Source organism: Coregonus lavaretus (genome assembly GCF_964263955.1).
Source record: "Coregonus lavaretus genome assembly, chromosome: 17".
NCBI classification, from domain to species: Eukaryota; Metazoa; Chordata; class Actinopteri; order Salmoniformes; family Salmonidae; genus Coregonus; species Coregonus lavaretus.
In genome coordinates this window covers 45,549,529-45,569,698 of record NC_140004.1, presented here as the reverse complement: position 1 = coordinate 45,569,698, position 20,170 = coordinate 45,549,529, and the positions used below count along the sequence as shown (strand labels likewise).

The 20,170-nt window shown below is 45.1% G+C and overlaps 1 protein-coding gene across 1 annotated transcript in view; it reads right to left on the bottom strand.

Annotated features, from left to right (window-relative positions):
• Window positions 1-544: 544 nt before the first annotated feature.
• Window positions 545-20,170, bottom strand: part of LOC311144418 (extracellular matrix organizing protein FRAS1-like) — a gene marked incomplete at both ends in the record, with an annotated part of 83,685 nt that continues 64,059 nt past the window's right edge. Inside the window, 15 exons of the mRNA XM_084180426.1 lie at window positions 545-1,168; window positions 1,393-1,539; window positions 2,801-3,006; window positions 4,325-4,491; window positions 5,437-5,553; window positions 8,435-8,702; window positions 9,106-9,256; window positions 10,558-10,772; window positions 10,969-11,129; window positions 12,094-12,326; window positions 15,888-16,163; window positions 16,416-16,603; window positions 16,917-17,117; window positions 19,423-19,579; window positions 19,852-20,057. Coding sequence (XP_084036552.1) covers window positions 545-1,168; window positions 1,393-1,539; window positions 2,801-3,006; window positions 4,325-4,491; window positions 5,437-5,553; window positions 8,435-8,702; window positions 9,106-9,256; window positions 10,558-10,772; window positions 10,969-11,129; window positions 12,094-12,326; window positions 15,888-16,163; window positions 16,416-16,603; window positions 16,917-17,117; window positions 19,423-19,579; window positions 19,852-20,057 — 3,317 coding nt within the window. The remainder of the gene's footprint in view (window positions 1,169-1,392; window positions 1,540-2,800; window positions 3,007-4,324; window positions 4,492-5,436; window positions 5,554-8,434; window positions 8,703-9,105; window positions 9,257-10,557; window positions 10,773-10,968; window positions 11,130-12,093; window positions 12,327-15,887; window positions 16,164-16,415; window positions 16,604-16,916; window positions 17,118-19,422; window positions 19,580-19,851; window positions 20,058-20,170) is intronic.

The window sequence follows — 20,170 nt, the reverse complement described above, 5'->3', positions numbered from 1 at the left end:
TTCAAGACAAGCTGGAGCAAAGTGCCTGAGCTACTGGATGTTGATCATTTTGGCGTTGTTGTTGTCATGGACACAGAAAGAGAAAACAAGGCAGCAGATTTCTCCCGACTGATTCCAAACTCTCTAGTCGTTCAACGACGACGACAAGTCGAAAACAATAATAAAACGACAGGAGACCCAAATAGATTCAAATCATGACACCATAGTTCGACAGTCGTTCACTCCTTTTCCTATTCCTGAGGTAGCCCAGTTCTGAAATGATTTGAATAAACGCTGAAAATGCTGCTACGCTTCCCTTTGTACTTTTATCTCTCATCGCGGTCATATAAAAATACATTAACAAACAATATCTTACTCCATAAGTACAAACAAACGCTTTTTAGAAAATAACATTTCTTTTAGATTTCTCATAAAATACTCCTCCACTCCGGGAGATGTTTCCCCTTGAGTATGTTACTTCTACTGGTTTAAACGGACAACTTTGGTGCCCCGCCTTGGAAATTAACTAGCAAGGGGAAACACTTGTGGGAGGTGGAGGGGATCCTCAGACCTCGGTGCCGTCGTTGTGGAGGTTGTTGTGGAGCTTGACCTCCAGGTTGACCTGCTTGAATTTCGCCCCTCCGTTGACCTTTGCCCCTCTGTTGACCTTGGAGTTGACGTTGTCGTAGTTACGGTTGATGTTGATGTTCCTGACGGTGCAGTGTTTGGAGCTGAAGTTCTTCTCCAGGGTCTTCTCCAAACACACCTCTACTTTGGTGTTCAGAGGGTACTCCTCCGCCATCTGGGACGGCTTCTTCCCAGCCGACTGTCGGCACTTCCTAAAGAGTAAACAGGAAGCCAGCAGGACGAGGACCAATAGGGTTAGCGCAGCCACGCCCCCGCCCACCGACCCACCCATCTGGGGGTTAAAGGTTGAGGCAGCGGAGACCTCGAGGCGGAGAGTCTTCATGTTGGTTCCGTTCTTCGTCTGGTCGCCTTCGTTGTCATAGATCAGAGACTCGTCTAGAGTGAGGCGTCCGCTGCGGTCAACCAGGTCCCGGCGAGCCCGCCCCCCGCCGCTGCTGTGGGTGAGCTGATAGGTCAGAGAGCGCTGGATCCTGGGGCCGGAGATGGACTCTGGACCAATCACGTAGATCACCTGCAGGTACCACTGATGCCCCGCCTCCACCTGTCAATCAAAAGAGAGAGAGAGAGCGTTACCATGGAGATAAATCAGATAAATCGTTTTATTTCTCTGAGAGTTACCCTCAAACCTGAAGAAGACATTTTTGAAGGGTACCTACATAAGGCCTTCATAACAGATTTAGAACTCATACATAATGCATTCATAAGCAGTACATTATCATTAATAAATCATTACAGTTAAGTGGATAAGTCTTTGTCTTCACTGACCTTGTACAGGGCATCAACTTTCATGGTGAACCCATCAACACCAGGCATGGCTGTCATGGTCTGTAGTTCGGTTATATCCGATGCAAAGTTAGCCTCGAAGGGAACGTCATGGAAGTACCTATCACAGACATCAGGCTGCTTCCGATCCTAAAGGAGAGACGTTACAACACCGTTATTTCAACTTATCCGGACCCTATCAAATCAAAACACTAGCATACATGCTAACAAGGCTAGCTAACTGCTGGATGTGGGCTATAGATGTAGATGTGGAAAGTACATTAGCACATTAGTACAATTGTTGTTTAAATCTCATTATAAACTGGGTGGTTCGAGCCCTGAATGCTGATTGGCTGACAGCCGTGGTATATCAGACCGTATACCACACGTATGACAAAACATGTATTTATACTACTCTAATTACGTTGGTAACCAGTTTGTAATAGCAATAAGGCACCTCGGTGGTTTGTGGTATATGGCCAATATACCATGGCTAAGGGCTGTGTCCAGGCACTCTGCGTTGCGTCATACATAAGAACAGCCCTTAGCCGTGGTATATTGGCCAGATACCACACCCCCTCAGGCCCTATTGCTTAAATAAAGGTTGAACTTTCAGTTGTACTTTCAGTTGTAGTTTCAGTAAAATGTGTAGTTTCCAGCATTCGTGACAATAGCCTGCCATACAACCATTATTGTAAACAATAGCATAAATATGATCCAACAATACAATACCAGAGCAGTGATTTGTACACCAATAAGATTCCTCCTATTTGAATAGCTCACAGTCTTAAAATCTCTTAAAATCCATGACTTTGCCCTGAGAGACTTGACCAAACCAGTCTATCAGGTCACATGGGGTGGCTGTTACGTTGGGTGACATACCACAGACAAACCAAAAGGGTACTGTCACTACCTCACAGTCAATGATGTGACTCAGTTGGTAAAAGCATGGCGCAAGCAACACCTAGGTTGTGGGTTCAACTCCCGCAGGGATCACATTTACAAATGATGTACAGTATGCACTCTGTAATACAAGTCGGTTTGGATAAAAGTGTCTGCTAAAAGGAATATATGGATTCTGCAAGCAGTGGCACTGGCTGCGTTCCAGGTTGTCAAAATTGCAGTCACACTGCACAGATCATAAGTGTTTTTAGCATCTCAGGGAAGCACATTAATATGACATGGAAATCTTCTGAGCTGTGCAGTGTGACTGTGAAAAAGATGACCTGGAACATCACCAATATATCCAACCACTATAAGAGGAACATGGGAGTTGAATAGAAAATATGCCATCATAGAGATGGATAGAGGGCACAATTGCCACAAAACTTGTATTAGCATGGGCAGCACCATGGCAGACATAGCAAACATAGGACGCATGCCCTTTTTCCATCTCTATGGATATCCATACCAGGATCAGGAACCTGTGTTTGAGGTGTTTGTTGGGCTGGATGCAGCCGTACTGAGGGCCCTCGTTGTACAGAGTCCCTGTGGGGTCGAAGAAGGGCACGTATCCATCCCGTCCTGTGCACAGGTACACCTTCTCCAGCTGCAGCTTGTAGGCTGCGTTCAGGTTCTGCTCCGGGTTCCACAGCACCCTGCCATACAGTGTCTGGCCTGTAGGGGCAGCAGAGAGAAATTACTGTAATTCACAGCACACTGTCGTACAGCAGAGAGACATTACTGTAATACACAGCATCCTGTCATACAGTGTCTGGGCTGTAGGGGCAGCAGAGAGACATTACTGTAATACACAACACCCTGCCATACAGCTCTGGCCTGTAGGGGCAGCAGAGAGACATTACTGTAATACACAACACCCTGCCATACAGTGTCTGGCCTGTAGGGGCAGCAGAGAGACATTACTGTAATACACAGCACCCTGCCATACAGTAGAGAGACATTACTGTAATACACAGCACCCTGCCATACAGCGTCTGGCCTGTAGGGGCAGCAGAGAGACATTACTGTAATACACAGCACCCTGCCATACAGCGTCTGGCCTGTAGGGGCAGCAGAGAGACATTACTGTAATACACAGCACCCTGCCATACAGCGTCTGGCCTGTAGGGGCAGCAGAGAGACATTACTGTAATACACAGCACCCTGCCATGCAGCGTCTGGCCTGTAGGGGCAGCAGAGATACATTACTGTAATACACAGCACCCTGCCATACAGCGTCTGGCCTGTAGGGGCAGCAGAGAGACATTACTGTAATACACAGCACCCTGCCATACAGCGTCTGGCCTGTAGGGGCAGCAGAGAGACATTACTGTAATACACAACACCCTGCCATACAGAGTCTGGCCTGTAGGGGCAGCAGAGAGACATTACTGTAATACACAACACCCTGCCATACAGCGTCTGGCCTGTAGGGGCAGCAGAGAGACATTACTGTAATACACAGCACCCTGCCATACAGCGTCTGGCCTGTAGGGGCAGCAGAGAGACATTACTGTAATACACAGCACCCTGCCATACAGCGTCTGGCCTGTAGGGGCAGCAGAGAGACATTACTGTAATACACAGCACCCTGCCATACAGCGTCTGGCCTGTAGGGGCAGCAGAGAGACATTACTGTAATACACAAGACCCTGCCATACAGTGTCTGGCCTGTAGGGGCAGCAGAGAGACATTACTGTAATACACAACACCCTGCCATACAGCGTCTGGCCTGTAGGGGCAGCAGAGAGACATTACTGTAATACACAGCACCCTGCCATACAGCGTCTGGCCTGTAGGGGCAGCAGAGAGACATTACTGTAATACACAGCACCCTGCCATACAGCGTCTGGCCTGTAGGGGAAGATTTTGTCTTTGGTTATGCAGATAATGGGTAATAAAAATAAATAATAATAGCTCAACTATCCCCGTTCTCCCCTGATGACTTCATTTGAGTCTGCCCTGTGGCTCGTGTGTGGAACAGTCATTGTACCCATAGAGAAGGCTCCCTTGTAGTCCATCTCAGCCATGGACATGTCAGCGACGGCAGGGTCCATTATGAACACCTTCTCATTGTTGCACAGCTGGAACTCTGTGTTGAGGCTGTAGACGACAGGCACCGGTCGGTTGGTCTGCTGGAAGGCTATAGGTAGTTGGAACCTGGGAGAGACGACATAATGTCAGGTTGTTACCGTATACGTAGAGCATGGCCATATGAAGCAGGGTCCTAGGGTGGAGCCTTGAGGGACACCACAACGTAGATAGATAGGAGCATGGTAACAGTGTCTAGATAGGAGCATGGTAACAGTGTCTAGATAGGAGCATGGCAACAGTGTCTAGATAGGAGCATGGTAACAGTGTCTAGATAGGAGCATGGCAACAGTGTCTAGATAGGAGCATGGTAACAGTGTCTAGATAGGAGCATGGCAACAGTGTCTAGATAGGAGCATGGTAACAGTGTCTAGATAGGAGCATGGCAAGAGTGTCTAGATAGGAGCATGGTAACAGTGTCTAGATAGGAGCATGGTAACAGTGTCTAGATAGGAGCATGGTAACAGTGTATGGCCCTCACTAAGTAGTGTATGGTGGCTGTGGAGGGACATACTTCTATTTGGCCCTCACTAAGTAGTGTATGGTGGCTGTGGAGGGACATACTTCTATTTGGCCCTCACTAAGTAGTGTATGGTGGCTGTGGAGGGATATACTTCTCTGGGGCTCTCACTAAGTAGTGTATGGTGGCTGTGGAGGGACATACTTCTCTGGGGCTCTCACTAAGTAGTGTATGGTGGCTGTGGAGGGACATACTTCTATTTGGCCCTCACTAAGTAGTGTATGGTGGCTGTGGAGGGACATACTTCTATTTGGCCCTCACTAAGTAGTGTATGGTGGCTGTGGAGGGACATACTTCTCTGGGGCCCTCACTAAGTAGTGTATGGAGGCTGTGGAGGGACATACTTCTCTGGGGCCCTCACTAAGTAGTGTATGGTGGCTGTGGAGGGACATACTTCTCTGGGGCCCTCACTAAGTAGTGTATGGTGGCTGTGGAGGGACATACTTCTCTGGGGCCCTCACTAAGTAGTGTATGGAGGCTGTGGAGGGACATACTTCTCTGGGGCGTGGGCTGTGCAGGACAGAGGCTTGTCTCCAGGGTCGGTCCATGGTTGGGTTGGCTGCACGGTACAGGGGATCAGAAACACTGTGTACTCCCCGGAGTAGTCTTTCCTGGAACACAACAAGCACACACATTATGTAAAGCTCCTCTAACAGAGACGCTTCTGAACCTCATTTGCATGATGATTCAACCTTGCCTGAGACCTGACGACTTACATTGTGTCCCCCGGCTAATGCCTAGGCTTTAGCTTAGCTCAGCAGGCTAACACCGTTTTGTGGCATGCAGAAAACACAGGTTGGAACAAAAGCCTACACACCAAGTAACCTGCTGTAAGAGGTGGCCCTCCAGAGCTGGTAGGGAGAGTCACTGGGTATATCTATTAATATATATCTATAACTCTATATAACAGTATGTCGGTGTACTGACCTGCTGTATGAATGAATGAATGAATGACTGAATGACATTTTATTTTCGTGTCAAATCGCCAATTGGCAGCCCATCCCTTATGGGATTAATTGACACATAAACAAACATTACATCAATTCACTGTGGTAATTAAATGATCATTATAATTTTTCTTCCAGTGTTTGCTGCATTGCGCATCGCATAAAGAGTGAAAAAAAGTAAGGTAAAAATCAATATATAATAGTAAATAAGGTTATCCAAATAATAATTATCTCCCTAGAGAAGTAAAATAATATACATGAACTCAGTAAAAAAAAAAAACGTCCCCTTTTCAGGACCCTGTCTTTCAAAGATAATTCATAAAAATCAAAATAACTTCACAGATCTTCATTGTAAAGGGTTTAAACACTGTTTCCCATGCTTGTTCAATTAACCATAAATAATGAATGAACATGCACCTGTGGAACGGTCGTTAAGACACTATCAGCTTACAGATGGTAGGCAATTAAGGTCACAGTTATGAAAACTTAGGACACTAAAGAGGCCTTTCTACTGACTCTGATAAACACCAAAAGAAAGATGCCCAGGGTCCCTGCTCATCTGCGTGTGCCTTAGGCATGCTGCAAGGAGGCATGAGGACTGCAGATGTGGCCAGGGCAATAAATTGCAATGTCCGTACTGTGAGATGCCTAAGACAGCGCTACAGGGAGACAGGAAGGACAGCTGATCGTCCTCGCAGTGGCAGATCACGTGTAACAACACCTGCACAGGATCGGTACAGCCGAACATCACACCTGCGGGACAGGTACAGGACGGCAACAACAACTGCCCGAGTTACACCAGGAACGCACAATCCCTCCCGCAGTGCTCAGACTGTCCGCAAAAAGGCTGAGAGAGGCTGAACCGAGGGCTTGTAGGCCTGTTGTAAGGCAGGTCCTCACCAGACATCACCGGCAACAACGTCGCCTATGGGCACAAACCCACCTGCCGCCCTAGTACTTGATGGAAAAACCCTTGTTGGCAATCACAGAGGTCAGACGTTTCTTGTAGTTGGCCACCAGGTTTGCACACGTCTCAGGAGGGATTTTGTTCCACTCCTCTTTGCAGATCTTCTCCAAGTCATTAAGGTTTCGAGCCTGACGTTTGGCAACTCGAACCTTCAGCTCCCTCCACAGATTTTCTATGGGATTAAGGTCTGGAGACTGGCTAGGCCACTCCAGGACCTTAATGTGCTTCTTCTTGAGCCACTCCTTTGTTGCCTTGGCCGTGTGTTTTGGGTCATTGTCATGCTGGAATACCCATCCACAACCCATTTTCAATGCCCTGGCTGAGGAAAGGAGGTTCTCACCCAAGATTTGACGGTACATGGCCCCGTCCATCGTCCCTTTGATGCGGTGAAGTTGTCCTGTCCCCTTAGCAGAAAAACACACACATAATGTTTCCACCTCCATGTTTGACGGTGGGGATGGTGTTCTTGGGGTCATAGGCAGAGCTCTTTGAGTTGATGCCAAAGAGCTCCATTTTGGTCTCATCTGACCACAACACTTTCACCCAGTTCTCCTCTGAATCATTCAGATGTTCATTGGCAAACTTCAGACGGGCCTGTATATGTTCTTTCTTGAGCAGGGGGACCTTGCGGGCGCTGCAGGATTAATTTTTTTAGTATGTTACCAATTGTTTTCTTGGTGACTATGGTCCCAGCTGCCTTGAGATCATTGACAAGATCCTCCCGTGTAGTTCTGGGCTGATTCCTCACCATTCTCATGATCATTGCAACTCCACGAGGTGAGGTCTTGCATGGAGCCCCAGGCCGAGGGAGATTGACAGTTCTTTTGGGTTTCTTCCATTTGCGAATAATCGCACCAACTGTTGTCACCTTCTCACCAAGCTGCTTGGCGATGGTTTTATAGCCCATTCCAGCCTTGTGTAGGTCTACAATCTTGTCACTGACATCCTTGGAAAGCTCTTTGGTCTTGGCGATGGTGGAGAGTTTGGAGTCTGATTGATTGATTCCTTCTGTGGACAGGCGTCTTTTATACAGGTAACAAACTGAGATTAGGAGCACTCCCTTTAAGAGTGTGCTCCTAATCTCAGCTCGTTACCTGTATAAAAGACACCTGGGAGCCAGAAATCTTTCTGATTGAGAGGGGGTCAAATACTTATTTCCCTCATTAAAATGCAAATCAATTTATAACATTTTTGACGTGTTTTTCTGGATTTTTTTGTTGTTATTCTGTCTCTCACTGTTCAAATAAACCTACCATTAAAATTATAGACTGATCATTTCTTTGTCAGTGGGCAAATGTACAAAATCAGCAGGGGATCAAATACTTTTTTCCCTCACTGTACATACATAACATATACAGATAAATAAATACAGAAAAAAATAAACAGAAGGCATTTGAACCAAGTCTGGCACAAAGAGAAGATTCATATGGGAGACAAGCCTATACATAATCTATATACACACGTGCCATTTACCACATAGAAGCTAAGTAAGTGGAGGTGGCAGGGAGAGTCAAAGGACTGGGTATATCTATTAATATCTATCTACAACTGTATATAACAGTATGTCTGTGTACTGACCTGCTGTAAGAGGAGGTGGCCTTCCAGAGCTGGTAGGGAGAATCAAAGGACTGGGCGCTCCAGATCAGCTGCATGTCAAACTCTATCCCCCCCAGGTGGTCTGGGGCCATCAGGTGGGACTTGTGCCCAGGCAGGGTGTGGTGCTCGGGGACAAACTGGCCCCTGAACTTGGCGTGGGTTTTGAACTCGATTACCAGACGGCCATCTTCTCTTATGTAGATCCTGATGATCTGGAGTCTGGCTGACAGAACGCTGTCTGTCTGGATGCCTAGTGGACACAGGAACATAACAGTTAAACGAAGTTACACAGGAAACATAACAGTTAAATGGAGTTACACAGGAAACATAACAGTTAAATGGAGTTACACAGGAAACATAACAGTTAAATGGAGTTACACAGAAACATAACAGTTAAATGGAGTTACACAGAAACATAACAGTTAAATGGAGTTACACAGAAACATAACAGTTAAATGAAGTTACACAGGAAACATAACAGTTAAATGGAGTTACACAGGAAACATAACAGTTAAATGGAGTTACACAGGAAACATAACAGTTAAATGGAGTTACACAGGAAACATAACAGTTAAATGGAGTTACACAGGAAACATAACAGTTAAATGGAGTTACACAGATGTGTAACCCTAACCACACACACACACACCCACCTGTCCTCCAGAGCACGGTATCATAGAAGAACGAGAACTGCATTTCAGTGTGGTGTTCCAGAGAGGCCCAGCCCCTGGGAGCTGTAACGTAGATATAGGACACATAGAGAGGAACCTGCACCGTCAGGAACGACTGGGCCGAGTCACGCACCTTGGGGGGGGACAAAGCACATGACATAAGATAAAGTGACAGGAAATAACACTACTCCACCAGGAACAACTGAGTCACGCACCTGGGGGTGGGGACATACATAAGACATGACATAAGGTGACGTTACATTACAGGACATGACGTAATGCTACTGAACATGGCATGGCATGATCTAAGGCAAGGTTCTTCAATTCCGGTCCTGGAGGGCCGTAACACTTCTGTTTTTTATTTCTACCTGGTAGTTAATTGCACTCACCTGGTGTCCCAGGTCTGAATTAGCCCCTGATTAGAAGGAGAGGATGAAAAACAGAGGTGTTTCGGCCCTCCAGGACCAGAATTGAAGAACCCTGATCTAAGGTGACATAGAGTAGCAACAGCTGTAGTCTGTCCTAGACTGTTTTGCATACTCTGGTTGGGATGAGTCACATGCAAACTCTATCTGAGCATTCAAGGCTTCTACTGCCTGTGTGCTCACATGACTGGGAAACAAAAGTCAATGCAAATCAAACTGACTAGCCAATGTGGACACAATAGCACTGTGGACTCCAATCATGCTGTTTTACTGTGTGTAAAGGAATATCTGAGAGAATATTATGTCCTCTAGTAATGTGCCAGAAATGGAAACAGGAGTGAATTCAGAGCATGATAAACACTAGAGTACAGTGTCACCCCTAACCCTCTATGTGACCCCTAACCCTCTATGTGACCCCTAACCCTCTATGTGACCCCTAACCCGCTATGTGACCCCTAACCCTCTATGTGACCCCTAGCCCTCTATGTGACCCCTAACCCTCTATGTGACCCCTAACCCTCTATGTGACCCCTAGCCCTCTATGTGACCCCTAACCCTCTATGTGACCCCTAGCCCTCTATGTGACCCCTAACCCTCTATGTGACCCCTAACCCTCTATGTGACCCCTAACCCTCTATGTGACCCCTAACCCTCTATGTGACCCCTAACCCTCTATGTGACCCCTAACCCTCTATGTGACACCTAGCCCTCTATGTGACCCCTAACCCTCTATGTGACCCCTAACCCTCTATGTGACCCCTAACCCTCTATGTGACCCCTGACCCTCTATGTGACCCCTAACCCTCTATGTGACCCCTAACCCTCTATGTGACCCCTGATCCTCTATGTGACCCTTAACCCTCTATGTGACCCCTAACCCTCTATGTGACCCCTAACCCTCTATGTGACCCCTAACCCTCTATGTGACCCCTAACCCTCTATGTGACCCCTGACCCTCTATGTGACCCCTGACCCTCTATGTGCCACTACAGGGCGTATTGTAGAGTACCTGGAAGTCGGCAGTGACGGAGCCTCCACAGACGTCTATGAGCTCCGTCATGTCGTAGTAGGCATCGAAGGTCCAGATACAGCTCTTCAGGTTGAGGTGTTTGTACAGCTGGATGCTCTTAGCCTCTCTGACACTGGGGTTGAACTGGTAGGGTCTGTCATAACCCGGACCCAGAGAGATACTGTCGTACTGGACATCATCCAGGAAACCCGTCTCTGAATCACACACAGGGAGGGGAAGACACATCCAACACACTTTGTTAAAGGGAGGATTTATGTTATTTGGTGCAAGTATGTGTGTGTGTGTGTGTGTTGAAGCATAAGTGCATTTTACAAGGATGAGTGGCTGTGTGTGTGCATGCGTGAGCACGTTCAAGCACGTGTGTGTGATCAAGCGTGTGTGTGTCCTTACCGGAGACCCCCTGCAGGTCTTTGAGAGTGACCAGGTTCGAACAGATGTGCTGCTGTCTGTAGATGGACTCTGACAGCAGGAAGTGCAGGTTGTGGAGGGGCATGGTGGACACTAGGGGCAGCATACCATCCTGATGGGGGATCTGCACCGAGATGTGGATACTGCAGAAGAAAAAGAAGACAACACAAGGTTAGTGTTATAGAACTAATATAGACCATATGGAGAAGTTCTACTATTAATATAGACCATATGGAGATGTTTTACTATTAATATAGACCATATGGAGGTGTTCTACTATTAATATAGACCATATGGAGGTGTTCTACTATTATTATAGACCATATGGAGGTGTTCTACTATTAATATAGACCATATGGAGGTGTTCTACTATTAATATAGACCATATGGAGATGTTCTACTATTAATATAGACCATATGGAGGTGTTCTACTATTATAGACCATATGGAGATGTTCTACTATTAATATAGACCATATGGAGATGTTCTACTACTATTATAGACCATATGGAGGTGTTCTAGTATTAATATAGACCATATGGAGATGTTCTACTATTATAGACCATATGGAGATGTTCTACTATTAATATAGACCATATGGAGATGTTCTACTATTAATATAGACCATATGGAGGTGTTCTACTATTAATATAGACCATATGGAGATGTTCTACTATTAATATAGACCATATGGAGGTGTTCTACTATTATAGACCATATGGAGATGTTCTACTATTAATATAGACCATATGGAGGTGTTCTACTATTAATATAGACCACATGGAGGTGTTCTACTATTATAGACCATATGGAGGTGTTCTACTATTAATATAGACCATATGGAGGTGTTCTACTATTAATATAGACCATATGGAGGTGTTCTACTATTGTAGACCATATGGAGGTGTTGTAATATTAATATAGACCATATGGAGATGTTCTAGTATTAATATAGACCATTTGGAGATATGTATGTGTGGATGTTGAGCTCATCGGTTGGGTAGCTCCTTGTGTTAGAGTTTGTTTGGCTGCATGACTGTGTGTTTGTGTGTTTGCACACCTGCTTTTTGTGTGTGTGTTTGTGTGTGTGAATGCCTTCCTGCTCACCGGTTGGGGTGCTCCTTGTGTTTGACATCCAGGTACTTTAGAGTGGCGATGAACGACTGGGCCTGGAACCCTCGCGCTGTTCCCGTGGTAACAGGGGTGTGGCATATGGAACCTTCAGTGCCGATGGTTGCTATGTTACTCCTCAGCGGTGTTCCAAGATGGCCGGACTTGTCGCGGGCCTGGGCCACACAGCGCACATGGAACCTCCGAGAGAAATAGATACTGTCCAGGACCTGTGGAGAAAATACAGTCAATCAATCAGTCAATCAATCAGTCAATCAATCAGTCAATCAGTCAGTCAATCAATCAGTTAATCAATCAGTCAGTCAGTCAGTCAGTCAGTCAATTAATCAGTCAATCAATCAATAAATCAGTGCACTGGCTGAAGAAATTCAGTTACGTGAACGCACGCACTCAGACAACACAAACACACAGACTATACCAGAACCTTCTCCTACATATCACTGCTCCTAAATTCTACACTCTTAGAAAAAAAGGTGCTAAGTAGAACCATATAGGGTTCTTCGGTTTGTCCCCATACGGGAACCCTTTTTGGTGCTAGGTAGAACCAATGCTTCCCACAGTTGTGTCAAGTTGCCTGGATGTCCTTTGGGTGGTGGACCATTCTTGATTCACACAGTAAACTGTTGAGTGTGAAAAACCCAGCATTGTTGCAGTTCTTGACACAAACCAGCGTGCCTGGCACCTACGACCATACCCCATTCAAAGGCATTTAAATATTGTGTCTTTCCCATTCACCCTCTGAATGGCACACATACACAATCCATGTCTCAATTGTCTTAAGGCTTAAAAATCATTTTTTAACTTGTCTCCTCCCTTTCGACTACACTGATTTAAGTGTACCTTTTATGCTCGCTTCAAGGCAAGCAACACTGAAGCATGCATGAGAGCACCAGCTGTTCCGGACGACTGTGTGATCACGCTCTCCGTAGCAGATGTGAGCAAGACCTTTAAACAGGTCAACATTCACAAGGCCGCGGGGCCAGACGGATTACCAGGACGTGTACTCAAAGCATGTGCGAACCAACTGGCAAGTGTCTTCACTGACATTTTCATCCTCTCTCTGACTGAGTCTGTAATACCTACATGTTTCAAGCAAACCACCATAGTCCCTGTGCCCAAGAAAGCGAAGGTAACCTGCCTAAATGACTACCGCCCCGTAGCACTCATGTCGGTAGCCATGAAGTGCTTTGAAAGGATGGTCATGGCTCACATCAACACCATCATCCCAGAAACCCTAGACCCACTCCAATTGGCATACCGCCCCAACAGAACCACAGATGACGCAATTTCAATTGCACTCCACACTGCCCTTTCCCACCTGGAAGAAAGGAACACCTACACTACCGTTCAAAAGTTTGGGGTCACTTAGAAATTGCCTTGTTTTCCATGAAAACATACATGAAATGAGTATGAAAAGGAAATATAGCAAAATGCATAGGAAATGTAGTCATTGACAAGGTTAGAAATAATGATTTTTAATATAAATAATAATTGTGTCCTTTCGTCCAAGAATCCTCCATTTGCAGCAATTACAGCCGTGCAGACCTTTGGCATTCTAGTTGTCAATTTGTTGAGGTAATCTGAAAAGATTTCACCCCATGCTTCCTGAAGCACCTCCCATAAATTGGATTGGCTTGATGGGCACTTCTTACGGTCAAGCTGCTCCAACAACAGCTCAATAGGGTTGAGATCCGGTGACTGTGCTGGCCACTCCATTATAGACAGAATACCACCTGACTGCTTCTTCCCTAAATAGTTCTTGCTTGGTTTGGAGCTGTGCTTTGGGTCATTGTCCTGTTGTAGGAGGAAATTGGCTCCAATCAAGCGCCGTCCACAGGGTATGGCATGGCGTTGCAAAATGGAGTGATAGCCTTCCTTCTTCAAGATCCCTTTTACCCTGTACAAATCTCCCACTTTACCACCACCAAAGCACCCCCAGACCATCACATTGCCTCCACCATGCTTGACATATGGCATCAAGCACTCCTCCAACATCTTTTCATTTGGTCTGCGTCTCACAAATGTTCTTCTTTGTCTTCCGAACACCTCAAACTTTGATTTGTCTGTCCATAACACTTTTTTCCAATCTTCCTCTGTCCAGTGTCTGTGTTCTCTTGCCCATCTTTTCTTTTTATTGGCCAGTATGAGATATGTCTTTTTCTTTGCATCCCGGAGTCGCCTCTTCACTGTTGACGTTGAGACTGGTGTTTTGCGTGTACTATTTAATGAAGCTGCCAGTTGAGGACCTGTGAGGCGTCTGTTTCTCAAACTAGACACTCTAATGTATTTGTCCTCTTGCTCAGTTGTGCACCGGGGCCTCCCACTCCTCTTTCTATTCTGGTTAGAGCCAGTTTGTGCTGTTCTGTGAAGGGAGAAGTACACAGCGTTGTACGAGATCTTCAGTTTCTTGGCATTAACAATGTCTACACTGTATTTCTGATCAATTTGATGTTATTTTAATGGTCCAAAAAAATGATTTTATTCAAAAAACAAGGAAGTGACCCCAAACTTTTGAACGGTAGTGTATATCTTTAGGCCATTGTTTGAGGGCCTAGTTATTAAAACAAATAATTCTGAAAATCAACCTGCAATAGAGCATGCTGGGAAATATGATAATGATGGGTGTAGTTTTGAGTGTTATACTTTACACAGAGTAAAAAATGACACAATCAAACTCAACTCTGGTTATTAACACCAACACTGGGGTTATTTTACACCACTGAGTGTTGAGTTAATTGAACTACTGAATCAACACTAGAAATGTTACACTGAAAAATCTAGGTAAAACTGGCCAATTTGTGGTGTAACATTCACTACACTGCTGGTTCAGTCATACTCCATACTATTCTCATTCTCTCTTCTCAATACAATCACTGAAAATATGCATTTGAAAGACAGAAATCATGGCAAAGATATCAACTATGTCAGTCCTGTATATGTACAATTATTACGGGAATACCAGATACATGCATCAATATTCCCATATAGGTACATTTTAAAACATTATCACACTTATCTTTTAAAACGTATCATATTACTCAAACTCCTGATGGTAAAGTTCAAACATTGAGGTAAACACTAATGCCCAGACACTATTTAAAAGAAAGGAAAGATATTACAATAAAAAAAAGCTTATTCAGATTCAGCAGGGCTCTCTACCTTTTGTACAAAAACGGTTCTTAGGATGTCAAAGCTTCTAGGCAGAATCCTTTGCGTTACAAAGAACCCTCGTCTTCCAAAAATGGTTCTTCAGATCAAAACGGTTCTTGGTAGGACCTTATCCCTTCGCAAAGAACAGTTTTGGAACCCTTTTTTCTAAGAGTGTACCACTTCACCGGAACTCACCATATGGTTTACACCAACCAGTATACGGTTTGGTATCAGAGACGGTCCACTACTACCACTGCTGCTACTATACATTTACATTTTAGTCATTTAGCAGACGCTCTTATCCAGAGCGACTTAGAGTTAGTGAATGCATACATTATTATTATTTTTCATACTGGACCCCGTGGGAATCGAACCCACAACCCTGGCATTGCAAACACCATGCTCTACCAACTGAGCTACATCCCAGCTGGCCATTCCCTCCCTTATCCTGGACGACGCTGGGCCAATTGTGCGCTGCCCCATGGGTCTCCCGGTCGCAGCCGGCTACGACAGAGCCTGGATTCTTCTTCTTCTTCTTCTTCTTCTTCTTCTTCTGCTTCTGCTACTGCTACTGCTACTGCTACTGCTACTGCTACTGCTACTACTACTCAACTACTCACCATATGGTTAACCCCAGTATAGGGTGTGGTATCAGTGACGGTCTCAAAGGGTGACCTGGCCCCGTTGGTGTCTGTAGGGGCAGCCACCTCCCAGGAGAAGTGAACAGAGGTCTGGTTGATGCCTGCCTCCTCGCAGCGCTCCCTCATCACAGAGTATTTGGGGTAGTGGGGGTCACAAGGCGTCACACACACCAGGGGGTAACCAGGCGCCGGCTGCTTCTTACTGCCCTCCCTAGACACCTCAGCCACGTTGTCATAGTCTGACAGAGATACCACCTGGGAGAGGGAGGGAGGGTGTTGGAGTGACTCAATTCAGAATTTATAAATTCAGGACTGATAACAGAAAAAAACGGTCTAAAATGAAATATGTCATTGCATCCAGGTAGGCTTTAGGCCAGAGAAGATAAGTACCTGTGGCTACAATCTTTGAGGGAAAGTTTTAAGTTTTTGGCTTGGCTCTTTTTCTGACAATAATAATTTGATTAAAAACACATTACAATTCAGATTTAATTAAGTAATGTTCCTTACGATGGGCGTGGCCGGAAGAATGAGACTCCCTGCTGCTTCCTGGTCCAGGATGGTGACTGTTGCCGTGGTGATCTCTCCAAGCACCGCCTCCACCGGGTCGTCAGGACCGAGGACCAATGAGAAGGACTCGTGCCACTCCCTGTCCTCATTGGACAGAATCTCCACTTTGAACAGGATGTGGTCCATGCCTTCATGGAAGGATCGAAAAAAGTCAAGTCATGTTTCCTTTTTTATTTTATTTCACCTTTATTTAACCAGGTAAGCCAGTTGAGAACAAGTTCTCATTTACAACTGCGACCTGGTCCTTCTGCTGTATCATGTGATGTAAAATACCTTCAATAATGTAAAAACATATTACATTTCCTGTCAAAATCCCTCTGAAACTGATGAATACAAATGCGCAGGACCTAGTATGAGCAATCACTAAAGGGAATGTGATTGGCTATGAGGTTCTTGTACTACACTACCCATAATGCTCCTTCTCAATAAGTCTTTACTGACCAGGGGTGAATTTGAGGACCCTGCTCTTGGGGTTGTAGTCCACTCCGGACTGGGCTGATCCGTCCCTGGTGCTGCAGCGGACCTTGGAGGTGCGGTCCTGGTCTCCTGTCCTAACCACCTTGATGTTAAGCACCTCGATGCCATCTGGACCAGGGGGCTCCCGCACCTGGTACGACGTCTGCTCAAACTCTATGGTGGGGGCTGGGGAGGTACAAAAAGGTACAATGAAAATGTGAAATTGAACATGCAATGCATTTTTTTACATTGACTGTGCTTTTTTGTATGTAAAAGAATGCCCTGTGTTTCTGTTTGTAATGTCGTACAATGCCGTTATCTTACACAATGTAGTACATGCTATACAAAGTCAGTGTTCTCAAACTATCAACCTCTCAGACTGCAACTCTGCTGATGTGTACAGTCGCTAGTGAAGGTCTGCACATTCCTCACAGTCTTCACATTGTTGCTGCCTTAAAATTATATCTAAAAAGGGATTACATTTCCTACCGATCTACACAACCTACTCCATATTTTCGAAGTGAAAATAAATGTATAGACAACGTTCCTAATTAATACATAGACGAAAATAAAATATATTGATTACCTACAGTAAGGGAAAAAAGTATTTGATCCCCTGCTGATTTTGTAAGTTTGCCCACTGACAAAGAAATTATCAGTCTATAATTTTAATGGTAGGTTTATTTGAACAGTGAGAGACAGAATAACAACAATGAAATCCAGAAAAACGCATGTCAAAAATGTTATAAATTGATTTGCATTTTAATGAGGGAAATAAGTATTTGACCCCCTCTCAATCAGAAAGATTTCTGGCTCCCAGGTGTCTTTTATACAGATAACAAGCTGAGATTAGGAGCACACTCATAAAGGGAGTGCTCCTAATCTCAGTTTGTTACCTGTATAAAAGACACCTGTCCACAAAAGCACTCAATCAATCAGATTCCAAACTCTCCACCATGGCCAAGACCAAAGAGCTCTCCAAGGATGTCAGGGACAAGATTGTAGACCTACACAAGGCTGGAATGGACTACAAGACCATTGCCAAGCAGCTTGGTGAGAAGGTGACAACAGTTGGTGCGATTATTTGCAAATGGAAGAAACACAAAATAACTGTCAATCTCCCTCGGCCTGGGGCTCCATGCAAGATCTCACCTCGTGGAGGTGAAATTATCATGAGAACGGTGAGGAATCAGCCCAGAACTACACGGGAGGAGCTTGTCAATGATCTCAAGGCAGCTGGGACCATAGTCACCAAGACAACAATTGGTAACACACTACGCCGTGAAGGACTGAAATCCTGCAGCGCCCGCAAGGTCCCCCTGCTCAATAAAGCACATATATACATGGCCGTCTGAAGTTTGCCAATGAACATCTGAATGATTCAGAGGAGAACTGGGTGAAAGTGTTGTGGTTAGATGAGACCAAAATCGAGCTCTTTGGTATCAAGCTCAACTCGCCGTGTTTGGAGGAGGAGGAATGCTGCCTATGACCCCAAGAACACCATCCCCACTGTCAAACATGGAGGTGGAAACATTATGCTTTGGTGGTGTTTTTCTGCTAATGGGACAGGACAACTTCACCGCATCAAAGGGACTATGGACGGCGCCATGTACCGTCAAATCTTGGGTGAGAACCTCCTTCCCTCAGCCAGGGCATTAAAATGGGTCGTGGATGGGTATTCTAGCATGACAATGACCCAAAACACACGGCCAAGGCAACAAAGGAGTGGCTCAAGAAGAAGCATATTAAGGTCCTGGAGTGGCCTAGCCAGTCTCCAGACCTTAATCCCATAGAAAATCTGTGGAGGGAGCTGAAGGTTCGAGTTGCCAAACGTCAGCCTCAAAACCTTAATGACTTGGAGAAGATCTGCAAAGAGGAGTGGGACAATATCCCTCCTGAGATGTGTGCAAACCTGGTGGCCAACTACAAGAAACGTCTGACCTCTGTGCTTGCCAACAAGGGTTTTGCCACCAAGTACTAAGTCATGTTTTGCAGAGGGGTCAAATACTTATTTCCCTCATTAAAATGCAAATCAATTTATAACATTTTTGACATGTGTTTTTCTGGATTTTTTTGTTGTTATTCTGTCTCTCACTGTTCAAATAAACCTACCATTAAAATTATAGACTGATCATTTCTTTGTCAGTGGGCAAACGTACAAAATCACTGTATGTAGCCTTAAGAGTTGTGCAAAGTTGGTAGAATCTGATTCAAAAAGATTCACAGCTGTAATGGCTACCAAAGGTGCTTCCACCAAGTATTAACTCTGGGGTGTGAAGACAGATGCAATCAAGACATCTTCTGTTTTTTGTTTTTTTATTCATTTGGAAAATGTTCTATACATTTCTTCCTCCTTGAAGATGTGGAGTAGGTTGTGTAGATCTTTAGGAGGGAAAATCCAGTTGAATGCTTTTAAGAAGCAATTTTAAGGCAGAAAAATGTGAAGACTGTAAGGGGTGTGTAGACTTTCACTAGTGACTGTGTTGCTTACCGTCCTCGTCGTTAGTGATGGTTACCGTGACAATGTCACTAACTCCCACCATGGCCCCGCTCCAGTGGTCCCCAAGCGGTGTCCCAAGATGCACCTGGAACTCCTCCTCTGGCTCGAACACAGAGTCGTCATTGATGTGCACCGAGCAGTTTTTTACCTGGACCATCATCATCATCATCATCAACATCATCATCATCCTCAACAAAAATATCATCATCATCAACATCAACAACACCATCATAATCATCATCATCATCATCATCATCATATCATCAAACCCAACTTTATTGGTCTGGGAGTGCTTTATACAGAAGGTTATGTTTTTATCCCATTGGGCAAAGCGCTAGATATAACAACTATTATAACCACCATTTGATTTGCTCATGAAGAACTTGTGAAGAATCTACGTGGGCTTGATAAAGAACCTACCTTCTCTCCCTTGAGGAAGATGATACGTGAGTCGTCAGCGTTCCTCCTCTCCTCGAAGTCGTCCATGACCATGGCAGACATGGTGCGTGTGAAGCAGCGGACAGAGGACTTGACCGTCAGGTCTCCCGTTCTAACGATGGGTATGTTCAGCACACCCTCCTTCTCCTTCACCTTGTACGCCGTCTTCTCAAACTGCATGCTGGGAACTGGAAGGAGGGAATTGTTGGTAAATGAGTAGGGATTGTGATTGAGGAAGTACTGTACAATGTAACTACAATTTCAGATAGAGTTCTCTTTCTTCTATGACACTGTGCTCTAA